This window comes from Erpetoichthys calabaricus, chromosome 4 (assembly GCF_900747795.2).
Source record: "Erpetoichthys calabaricus chromosome 4, fErpCal1.3, whole genome shotgun sequence".
Taxonomy (NCBI): Eukaryota; Metazoa; Chordata; class Cladistia; order Polypteriformes; family Polypteridae; genus Erpetoichthys; species Erpetoichthys calabaricus.
The window spans coordinates 84,188,867-84,201,587 of record NC_041397.2 but is presented as its reverse complement, the minus strand read 5'-3'; the positions used below and the strand labels follow the sequence as shown (position 1 = coordinate 84,201,587).

The 12,721-nt window shown below is 43.6% G+C and overlaps 1 protein-coding gene across 1 annotated transcript in view; it reads left to right on the top strand.

Annotated features, from left to right (window-relative positions):
* Positions 1-8,680: 8,680 nt before the first annotated feature.
* The window catches only part of scel (sciellin), a 77,321-nt gene continuing 73,280 nt past the window's right edge, over positions 8,681-12,721 (top strand). Inside the window, exon 1 of the mRNA XM_051926600.1 lies at positions 8,681-8,887. Coding sequence (XP_051782560.1) covers positions 8,681-8,887 — 207 coding nt within the window. The remainder of the gene's footprint in view (positions 8,888-12,721) is intronic.

Sequence of the window (12,721 nt, the reverse complement as noted above, 5' to 3'; positions counted from 1 at the left end):
ACCAAAATATCTCCAGATTTCTTGAATCTTTTAATTATATTATGCACTGTTAATGGTGAAATACCCAAATCCTTTCTGATTTGTCTTTGAAAAACATTGTCTTTAAACTATAGAAAGAATCTTGGCGATTTTGGGCCCATCCTTGGTTCTAAAGGACCAGAAGCAGCTTTTATCATGATTAATCAAAGCATGATTACAATCACCTGTCAAACATCATCTGCTTCTATTCACATCATTATTTTCTTTTTTGAACTCATTATTGACCCTAAATTACCCTATCCCAACTCTTTTTGGAATGTGTTGCAGGTTCTCAATGGCAAGAATGGATGTATATTTACTAAAAATGAAGCTGACCAGACTAAACATTAAAAATCTTGCATTTGTACTGCTTGTGATGGATTACAAGTCAAAGTAAATTTTAAAATTAATGCTTTCTATTTTTATTTGCATTTTCCATAGCATCCCAACATTTTTCAGCTAGAGTTATATCTTCTCCTGGGACAGCAGGTTAGAACTTTATCAGGTGTTCCCTGATACCACAAAACCTCTGAACTTTCTGTTGGCTTTTCAGGGTCGGGTCTCCAAGGTGGCAGCCCAACCCATCTGAAGGACAATACAATCTGTTATATTCCCTTGTGGACTTTGTGTCGTCTAGTAGCCACAAGGTATTTCCATCTCTGATGTTTCCTCCTTGACCTCCGTCTTTCACTTGAAAGTGGGCCACCGGAATGCTAGGGTTCTGAAAGAATATATGCTTCCTTCTGGGCTGCTTCTCTCACCTCCATACATGATAGATAGATAGATACATAGATAGATAGATAGATAGATAGATAGATAGATAGATAGATAGATAGATAGATAGATAGATAGATAGATAGATAGATAGATAGATAGATAGATAGATAGATAGATACTGTTAATTATTGGGGTCTCCCACATATCCATGTTTATTAGCTGCAAGGCTAATAAAGAAACAAAAAAAACACAAAAATGAGGCTAATAAAGAAACAAAAACAATAATGATCATAACCAAGCATGGCTATATTTTAGTCAGGCATTTTCAGTGATTCTGTGGACAAATGTGGTGCCAACAGTATGTGTCTGAAACTGAATGCCTACTTCTGGCTATCATCCTCATTGCTTCATTTTGGTATGCGCCCCCAACCCCCAGTCCATGCAAGCATTGAACAAAGTAAGAGCAAGGACACACCAGTGATGAACCCTAGAATAAAATGGGAGAAATGCAGAGGTTCTGCCTCCACTCTGCACAGCACTCACAGTACCAGTGTACAGGTCAGCCATGATATCCAGCAACTTTGGACGGATCACGCAAAGTCTCAGGATGTCCAACAGGACAACTCGATCAACTGAGTCGAACACTTTACAAAATCTGACAAAGGCTGCAAAGAAACTCTGCCGATATTCATATTTCCATTCGATGAAAAAGGGGTGTGTGGTGCTCCTGGTATCTATGCGAAAGGGCGAAGGTCTAAGTCTTCAGAGTCCTGGTGCTTCCCATTTTGCTATATGGTTACGATGCATGGAAGCTATCCAGTGACCTGAGATGAAGACTGAACTCCTTCAGAACTGTGTCTAGTCAGAGAATCCTTGGGTACCATTGGTTTGACTTTGTGTGGAATGAGCGGTTGCTCACAGAGTCCTAAATGAGACACATTACGTGCATTGTGAGTGAGCGTCAGTTAGGACACTATAGCCATGTGACGTGATTCCCTCAGGGTGATCTGGCTTGCAGGATCCTCACTGTTAAGGACCCAAGTGGCGGGACCAGGCCAAGAGGACACCCACATAACACCTGGCCGTGGCAGATAGTAATTTCCAGAGGGTGGGACTAGACCACTTGCCAGCCTTGGAGGTTGCAAATTGGGATCCCAAGCTGTTTTGTTGTGTGTTGGGGGCGGCAATGCGCTGTACCAGTGCATACTTCCCAATCTGACCTAACCTGTATGGTGTTTGCATGCTGTCTGCAAGGTAGTGGTGCATTTATCTGGAAACTCTGGACACAAGTACGGACTGGAAGAAGGGCAGTCAACTAGCTGCAGTTGGATGAACTCCATACTTTAGGTGGGGGGTAAATGTTGAATCCAGTGGGATCAAGCCTACAGACAGTAGGACAAGTATAAATGGACTTCCTCAAAACACTTTAAGAAACTCTACTAGACCTCCCCTCCTTTAACCGTCACCTTATCGTGGTGGAGGGGTTTGCGTGTCCCAATGATCCTAGGAGCTCTGTTGTCCGGGGCTTTATGCCCCTGGTAGGGCCACCCAAGGCAAACTGATCCTAGGTGAGGGATGAGACAAAGAGCGGTTAAACAAACCTCCTATGAAGAAAAACAATTTTGGACGGCGTTTTCCCTTGCCCGGACGCGGGTCACCGGGGGCCCACTCTGGAGCCAGGCCTGGAGGTGGGGCTCGATGGCGAGTGCCTGGTGGCCGGGCCTGCACCCACGGGGCTCGGCCGGGCACAGCCCGAAGAGGCAACGTGGGTCCCCCTTCCCATGGGCTCACCACCTATGGGAGGGGCCAAGGAGGTCGGGTGCAGTGTGAGTTGGGTGGTGGCCGAAGGCGGGGACCTTGGCGGTCCGATCCTCGGCTACAGAAACTGGCTCTTGGGACGTGGAATGTCATCTCTCTGAAGGGGAAGGAGCCTGAGCTAGTGCGCAAAGTTGAGAGGTTCCGGCTAGATATAGTCGGACTCACCTCGACGCACAGCTTGGACTCTGGAACCAATCTCCTTGAGAGGGGCTGGACTCTGTACCACTCTGGAGTTGCCCCCGGTGAGAGGCGCAGAGCAGGTGTGGGTATACTTATTGCCCCCCAACTTGGAGCCTGTACATTGGGGTTTACTCCGGTGGACGAGAGGGTAGCCTCCCTTCGCCTTCGGGTGGGGGGGACGGGTCCTAACTGTTGTTTGTGCGTATGCACCGAACAGCAGTTCGGAGTACCCACCCTTTTTGGAGTCCCTGGAGGGGGTGCTAGAGGGCATACCTTCTGGGGACTCCCTCGTTCTGCTGGGAGACTTCAATGCTCACGTGGGCAATGACAGTGAGACCTGGAAGGGCGTGATTGGGAGGAATGGCCCCCCTGATCTGAACCCGAGCGGTGTTTTGTTATTGGACTTCTGTGCTTGTCACGGATTGTCCATAACGAACACCATGTTCAAGCATAGGGGTGTTCATATGTGCACTTGGCACCAGGACACCCTAGGCCTCAGTTCGATGATCGACTTTGTGGTCGTGTCGTCGGACTTGAGGCCACATGTCTTGGACACTCGGGTGAAGAGAGGGGCGGAGCTGTCAACTGATCACCACCTGGTGGTGAGTTGGCTTCGATGGTGGGGGAGGATGCCGGTCAGGCGTGGTAGGCCTAAACGTGTTGTGAGGGTCTGCTGGGAACGTCTGGCAGAGCCCCCTGTCAGAAGTAGCTTCAACTCCCACCTCCGGCAGAACTTCGACCACATCCCGAGGGAGGTGGGGGACATTGAGTCCGAATGGGCCATGTTCCGTGCCTCTATTGTTGAGGCAGCTGACCGGAGCTGTGGCCGTAAGGTGGTCGGTGCCTGTCGTGGCGGCAATCCCCGAACCCGTTGGTGGACACCGGCGGTGAAGGATGCCGTCAAGCTGAAGAAGGAGTCCTACAGGACCCTTTTGTCCTGTGGGACCCCGGAGGCAGCTGATAGGTACCGGCAGGCAAAGCGGAATGCGGCTTTGGTGGTTGCTGAGGCAAAAACACGGGCGTGGGAGGAGTTTGGGGAGGCCATGGAGAACGACTTTCGGACGGCTTCGAGGAGATTCTGGTCCACCATCCGGCATCTCAGGAAGGGGAAGCAGTGCAGTGTCAACACTGTATATGGTGGGGATGGTGCGCTGCTGACCTCGACTCGGGACGTTGTGGGTTGGTGGGGGGAATACTTCGAAGACCTCCTCAATCCCATTAACATGCCTTCCAATGAAGAAGCAGAGCCTGGGGACTCAGAGGTGGGCTCCCCCATCTCTGGGACTGAGGTCACCGAGGTGGTCAAAAAACTCCTTGGTGGCAGGGCCCCGGGGGTGGATGAGATACGCCCGGAGTTCCTCAAGGCTCTTGATGTTGTAGGACTGTCTTGGCTGACACGCCTCTGCAACATCGCATGGACATCAGGGACAGTGCCTCTGGATTGGCAGACCAGGGTGGTGGTCCCCCTCTTTAAGAAGGGGGATCGGAGGGTGTGTTCCAACTACAGAGGGATCACACTCCTCAGCCTCCCTGGAAAAGTCTATTCAGGGGTCCTGGAGAGGAGGGTCCGTCGGATAGTCGAGCCTCGGATTCAGGAGGAACAGTGTGGTTTTCGTCCTGGTCGCGGAACAGTGGACCAGCTCTATACCCTTAGCAGGGTCCTGGAGGGTGCATGGGAGTTTGCACAACCAGTCTACATGTGTTTTGTGGACTTGGAAAAGGCATTCGACCGTGTCCCTCGGGGAATCCTGTGGGGGTACTCTGAGAGTATGGGGTACCGGCCCCCCTGATAAGGGCTGTTCAGTCCCTGTACGATCGGTGCCAGAGCTTGGTCCGCATTGCCGGCAGTAAGTCGAACCCGTTTCCAGTGAGAGTTGGACTCCGCCAGGGCTGCCCTTTGTCACCGATTCTGTCCATAACTTTTATGGACAGAATTTCTAGGCGCAGCCAGGGTGTTGAGGGGGTCCGGTTTGGTGGGCTCAGGATTGGGTCACTGCTTTTTGCAGATGATGTTGTCCTGTTTGCTTCATCAGGCCGTGATCTTCAGCTCTCTCTGGATCGGTTCGCAGCCGAGTGTGAAGCGGCTGGGATGAGAATCAGCACCTCCAAATCCGAGACCATGGTCCTCAGCCGGAAAAGGGTGGAGTGCCCTCTCAGGGTTGGTAGCGAGATCCTGCCCCAAGTGGAGGAGTTCAAGTATCTCGGGGTCTTGTTCACGAGTGAGGGAAGAACGGAGCGTGAGATCGACAGGCGGATCGGTGCGGCATCCGCAGTAATGCGGGCGCTGCATCGGTCTGTCGTGGTGAAAAAGGAGCTGAGCCGCAAGGCGAAGCTCTCAATTTACCAGTCGATCTATGTTCCTATCCTCACCTATGGTCATGAGCTATGGGTAGTGACCGAAAGAACGAGATCGCGAATACAAGCGGCTGAAATGAGTTTCCTCCGCAGGGTGTCTGGACTTTCCCTTAAAGATAGGGTGAGAAGCTCAGTCATCCGGGAGGGGCTCAGAGTAGAGCCACTGCTCCTCCGCATCGAGAGGAGTCAGATGAGGTGGCTCGGGCATCTGATCAGGATGCCTCCTGGACGCCTCCCTGGTGAGGTGTTCCGGGCACGTCTAACCGGGAGGAGGCCCCGGGGAAGACCCAGGACACGCTGGAGGGACTATGTCTCCCAGCTGGCCTGAGAACGCCTTGGGATTCTCCCGGAAGAGCTAGAAGAAGTGGCCGGGGAGAGGGAAGTCTGGGCATCTCTGCTCAAGCTGCTGCCCCCGCGACCCGACCTCGGATAAGCAGGAGACGATGGATGGATGGATGGATGGATACTAGACCCTTATATATTGCTGAAAGAGCCTTGTAGACTTCTATTGTTTGACTAGACTTGATAAACCTTGTATCATTTTGTCTTTGAAAACATAGTTTGGTTCTTAAATCAGTTCTGTTTCTGATGGTCAGAGCACCCCTCATGATGCTGCAGTATTAAGAACAAAAAATGTGTACTGTGAATGAAAAGACAAACCTGTTGGGGGTCCAGGGGACACCCCATTAAAGTCTAGATTGACACATGTAATGAGATAGATGCTTATAAGGTACCTATTGTCAGCTCCGTGGTTATGAGGAGCACCACAAAATAATGTCAGTCTATGGTGGAGCTACATCTAGTTCGGCAAGGCTCTACTGGGTACTGGTTTAAGGGAGCACCAGGAAAACTTATGGTCATAAGTCCGACACCATAGATGACATATTACTGCCACCCAAGAGTAATTTTTTTGTTCCTTTTGAACATTTTCTTATTTTTGCCAGTTCAGCCTATTGCAGTTTAAATGGTGTTTTCAATCTGGGCTGCCAACATCTCTCAAAATTTCCTCCTTCTTTGTCTTGCATGCTCTATTCTGTTATGTCAAAAATGTACCTTTTAGCTTATCAATATCTGGATAGTTGTCAAAAAAGAATGTAGAGAACGCTGAGATTTATGGAATGTCAGGTTGTTTTTTTTTACATCACAGCAAGTCAACCAACCTTTGAACCGTAGAGGAAACTCCATTACAGTAGAGTAATCAGTACAATAAGAATAAAAACAAACAAATAAAAATACAATACAGCATAGGCAGATGCCATAAAGAGATAAGAACTGCTAATTTTGCCAGCAAACTGAGCTTTAGGAATAAGACATGCTACAATATGAACCTCTTAAAAAAGGAGACGTGACAGAGTTTACTCCACAAAGATCAGCATGTGTAGAACGTTCACGGCCAGCACACTGACTCAGAATGCAGCATGGTGGCAGTGTCATTACTACCAAAAGAGTTTTAGAATGAAGGTAAAAGTTAAGATTAATAGCTATAATGACCTACTTAAAGCTGCAGTAGGTTTAAAATGTATCAATCCACACATTTGCTAAAGTGATTTTTTTATCTGTGGGTCACAGAGAGTGTCACTCATTTCTTATCTTTGGCAGGATGGGGTGCAAGCAAGTACCAATCCTGGATGGTAGACTCTAATTTGGGCATCATGAAAAATTATAATGCTAGCTCTTATAATATGACAGGCAACCTAATATTGAGAAGAAAACTGAAGTTGAAATGTGAAGACAGGCAATGTGACAGGAAGCATTCTCACACAACTGTGAGGAAACAGAATTAATATCCCACCTAGATTGCAAAAGGGTTCAAAATTAACTTTAAATTTTCCACATAAGTAAGATTTTCAACACCCATAAAAGTTCTGGTAATCTTTTGTCTGCCTTTTTCTGCTCCTCAGCTGCACCATCACGGAACAAGCACTGCGATTCTTATGAAATAAAGTTCAATCACACCACACACTCTTCTCTCCATTGAACCTGCATAATCCATTTCAGGGTTGTGAGAAACTGGAGGTCATCCCAGCAGCCCTGGGGCTAAAAACAGAAATCAGGTCAGTTTGGAAATGACAAATAACTTTACAAGCACACTTGGGATTTGGGAAGAAACCGGAGTATCTGATAAAAATCCCACATTGGCTTGCAAAAAGTGTCCAGACACATCTTTAACACGTAAATGCAATAGAATATCCACCACAATAAAAGGATAAGTGTCTGTGTGTCCATCCTGTTGTTATGTCTCTGTCATTCCAACGGATGACACATCTCAAACGGTGTAGTAATGAACTGAATTTGGCATCACAAACATTTGTAGTATTGCATTTTATTATTACAAATGTTTGTGATACGCCATCTGTTGGAAAGAAAAGCACAATGAATTTTATTGTTATACTGTATGTCTTGTAATTTTCTAACCAACTTGATCCAGACCAGGGTCAAAGGAGGTGTTGGTGCCTGTCCCAGCCAAGATAAAAGGCAGGAACAAACCCTGGACAGGGTGCCCACCCATTCCAATTTTATTACTATATGAATTACAAAATGCATTCCAAAAGATGGTGCACTGCAACATTAATGCTGAGGTCTACGTTGATCATCTTAGACAGGTAGCACAGCTAGTGGCTATATAAATTCTTATTACTTTGTTGAGTTGCATGTTTTGTGTTTGAAGGGTCAGAGTCATGAGAGAGTAAAGTCCATTATTTCAGCCTGTTTACTGTCAGTATGAAGTTAACACGGTCTCCATGCCCCCTAGTGGACCCACAGAGCAGAACAGTTGCTAACTAGAGTGTTTGTTTTCCTGTCTTTTGTACTCAATAAGCTCAATTATAATGTTAATGGGCTTTCTTTCATTTGCGTAAATAATGGATAGTGTGAATGTTTTTGTCATTGCCTTATAGTTAGAAACTTGTGTGAATGGACTGAACCTGTACTCCTTGAAGCGAACTATACAAAAAAAAAAAATGTAATTGAATGGGATTGGCTACTCCAAAATAAGAACAAATGCAGTAGTATATTGCTGTGATTTTTGTTTTGTTGCACTTTGTTTAATTTTATTATAGTATATTTACAAATGAATGTAAATGGTTGTTAAAGAAGGAATGATGCATTGAAGTAAGTTAAGTTGAATTGAATTGAAGGGTTGTGTCTTCGGTATTCATGAAGTTACTGGAGAAGTGAACAGATGCTGGTGCACCCCTTATCGAGTGCATTCCTCTTTACCATTTACAAATTTCAAATTGTGGACATACTCTTGTCATGAAAATTGTATGTCCACATACAAGCCCAAGCAGAAGAACTACCCATTCTCATCACATTTGGAGCCTGACATTTTTCGTCAGTGACACATTGTTCTCTCTCTGTCTGTGTTACACAATTCTCTTTGAGTTAGCGTCCCCTTCATTACCCTGGAATTGTTTTATCAACAACATGACACCATTAATTTTGAGAGGTGCTACCAATTGACTTTGTCAGACTGTGATTTTCACTTGTGAATATTCCAAAGAAGAAAGATGTTTATTTGTGTGTGACGGTTGCTCACAGTGATCAGTTTGACACCTCATCAGACGACTTTTGCAGCAGTCAATGAGCCGGCATGCATCGATTCTCTGGAGTAGATGGTGTCTGGCAGGCGCAGAGAAGTGACATTTCAGGTTTGAGTAGTTTCAGGCACACCCATTCTGCTCCACCTCGTGCCGCCACCCTGAATGAGTCAGGTATCAAATTTTTAGTGGCAATCACAGGAAGGATTCCTGAGGAGATCGACACAGAGACTGTAACAGACAGGCAATTCTACAAGCAGGTGAGTTCTTGCTATCTCCTTTAATGTGATTTCTTTAATCTACCCTCAGTACTATTTGACACTGACTAATAACAATTTAGCTTATGACAATTTTGTTTTTTACTGGCCTTAAGGTTTCTGAAAATTGCACTGCAAGGTGTAAAGTCCAAGTTCCCAAACCTCAGGTAGACTGGGGTTAATGTATGTAATTATGAGTGTGTCCTAACAAGTGTGTTTTTCCAGTAAGTCTGTCACCTATTTTAATGTGACTTGATATCTATAATCACTAAGTGTCTTATTTTATTATTTTGTGTAACACTAGGCCTTTTCCAGATTTCTAAATGAAGGTCAATTTTGGCTCCGTTCTTGTTTGACAGAAGGGTATGGGGTATCATTGTTTTTTATAAATGAAAATGTATGAGAACAAGCAATAGAGTTCAGCTGACTTTTTAGCTTTTATGTAAGTGTAAACAGTTTGTGACAGTATCTGCGTGTTAAAGTGGCAGTTAGAATACCTGGGTGTACTCGGTCCCACCTTGACAAACCAGTCAGGGCTGCAGGCGTCACTGAGGATCCTGAGAATTTGTTTCATTGTTTTTGTTTGCACATTTCCTCCTGGGTGTTTCAAAAATCTCACATATGTACAGAATGACATTCCTACCTATCCATTACAGAGAGCTTCCATTAAACACTTCTACTTTTAATTCTGTTAATTGATGCACAGTTTCAGCAATTTAATATGTTTTGCAATTCTCTCAGTTTGCATTTATATGTATGTACAGCACTATGTGAGGAGAAACACGTTACAAGGAAACTTTTTATAGGGTAGCATGAATGTTGTTGTTAAGCCAAAGTTTTGTCCCAGGCTCAAATAAAGTTTTCTTTAATTTAATATTTTTGCTATTTGTGAAATAAAATTTATATATTTAGTTATTGATAATGTGTCCTCTTGTGTGTTGTGTGTACTGACTAAAAAGACAGTCGTATAAGAGAAAAACACTGAGTGAGGATCAGGAGAAAAAGCTGAATCAAATATCAAGCAAAGATTGAAACCAGAAGTCAAAACAAATCGTAAACCAAAATTCTGAGTCAAAAGACAATGCTTTGTTTCAATAACCAGTAATCAGAATATTAGAGAAAATAAATCATTAGGTTTGGTTCAATTTTGGAATACAAGTAGCTGTTTAGGGGGAATCTTTATACGTGTGCACTGATGACATCACAAATGGCACAGTCCCAATGCAGAATGGGAGAATCCCCACGGAATCAACAGATGCAAAAGCCACAAAATAGTTTCACTCACACCAGAATGGTTTTGGTAAAAAAAATAATCGACACTAATGTGGAAGCTTGAAATAATATTCCAAATAACACCAAGACAAGATAACTAAGCTAAAACATAATGTTTTGAATATTGTTTATTAATTATGTTATGTGTATATTATGTCTATTTAGGTTTTAATGCAGACTTAAAGTAGACTATCTGGTGACAGGGCCATGATGACAGTCAGCTTTATTTATTTGAGTGAGTGTCAGGATCCTCCAGACTGGCATTGTGAAGTAAAGTGTTGTATTATTGGATTTTCTGTTTTTTTCTGAATTTTTCTACTACTTATTGGATTTTGCTTTTGGTTTACGGATTGGATTTGTTTGTCTTGGGTTACCTTTTTAGGTAAACCGATTTTGCATTAGTTTTCTCAAGCTTTGCTATATTTGGTCTTCTTATATTTAATATTAATAAATAATTTATTTATAGGTGGATTGGCGATTCTAAATTGGCCCTAGTGTGTGCTTGGTGTGTGGGTGTGTTTGTGTGTGTCCTGCGGTGGGTTGGCACCCTGCCTGGGATTGGTTCCTGCCTTGTGCCCTGTGTTGGCTGGGATTGGCTCCAGCAGACCCCCGTGACCCTGTGTTCGGATTCAGCGGGTTGGAAAATGGATGGATAAAGATCTATCATTAACATAGTCCATTTATGCCAGTGATTTTAATAATTTCCTTTACCATGATTGGCACTTTTGATACATTTTGGACATTTAGGATATTTTTTTGAACTTCAAAAAACTCTTCCCCATTATTGGGGCCTGGCCAAGAAAGCCTCCCAATAGATTTTGGTGTCTGGATGCATGAGGTGAGGCCTATTTTGGGAGCAGGACTCCGTGAGTTCTGGCTTGTGTGTTTTAAAGCCTTAATACCCTTTTCACAATTTTGTGTTGCAGTGTTTACAACATAGGTGTCAATTACAGTATTTTAATTGCATATTTCCCTCATGCTCTTATCTGGGAGACCTAGAGGAATACAAGGGAGTTGCACAGTGAGTCAGAGCCAGAACTTGAAGTAGCAAGCTTGGGGTTTCAAGTTTGATGACTTAGACCTGAGAAAACACTACCTGGGTGGATTTTACATTTGTTGTACCAGTTACTCCTGTTCCCCTCCCACTTGCACATTGCATATTTGTTAGACTACCTGGCTCCAAATTTGCCTTTTTGGGCGAGTGTCTGTCCCACATATACAGTGGCCTATTTTCAACTTAGATCTAATGCTGGAAGGATGGGCCTTGGATCATCTTACAGTTGTAAAACTGAAATAGATTGGTTCAGGAAATTGATACATGAATGGATGCATTATTAGAAATTTTTCTTTGGCTGACACCTTTATCCACAGCAACTTACAACATTTCAAATACAACTTTTTACATTGCCAATTGGATCACACATTGGTGAAGTGACTTGTTCTTGGTCACATGGTGTCAGTAGCCAGATTTGAACCCACAGCCTCAGAGTTTGAAGTCCCAAGCCTTAACTAATATAATAAATACACTGTTTGCCTTGCCATGTATAGATAGACAAATTCCTATAATCTGAATGGATTTATTCTTATCATTTTGAGATGAGATGGTTAAGTGACTCGTTCAGAATATTAATAGCGGCTTGGTCCACCACCCAGTGACTGAAATATCTAAGCTACTGGCAGAATGTCTGGTCTGGTGGTCTTTTTGTTGCCCATTTGGATTGTTGTTAAACTATTGGTTTGCTTGGGAGCTAGATGCGAAATTACATTACAAATGATCTCAGTATAATTACAGAATCTTAACAGTTCTCTAGTATAATATTCCTCACTTTAGCATTAACTTGTCTGCTTTGTTTATTCAGATGTTAGCTGTGCTCACCATCTAAGACAAGTTGAAATCTAAGTAATCAAATTAGATCTCAGCGTTAATGCTTGCAGTGCATCATCTACTGGAATTTATTTTTAATGTATGTGTAATAAAATGCATTGCATTTGTTATTCCAACATTACTACAAATATTTGTGATGCACCATCGCATGATATGACCAATTCAGTGTATAAGTCTCTGTTGTATGTCTTTTGGTAAAAGATTCATAACAGCAGTGTTAATCTCTGTAATGCGCCATCTGTTGAAATGAGAAATGTAATGTATTTTATTACTACTAATTTTTGATATTTACCATCTGTTGTAATGAGATAGACATACAGTGGTGTGAAAAACTATTTGCCCCCTTCCTGATTTCTTATTCTTTTGCATGTTTGTCACACAAAATGTTTCTGATCATCAAACACATTTAACCATTAGTCAAATATAACACAAGTAAACACAAAATGCAGTTTTTAAATGATGGTTTTTATTATTTAGGGAGAAAAAAAATCCAAACCTACATGGCCCTGTGTGAAAAAGTAATTGCCCCCTTGTTAAAAAATAACCTAACTGTGGTGTATCACACCTGAGTTCAATTTCCGTAGCCACCCCCAGGCCTGATTACTGCCACACCTGTTTCAATCAAGAAATCACTTAAATAGGAGCTGCCTGACACAGAGAAGTAGACCAAAAGCACCTCA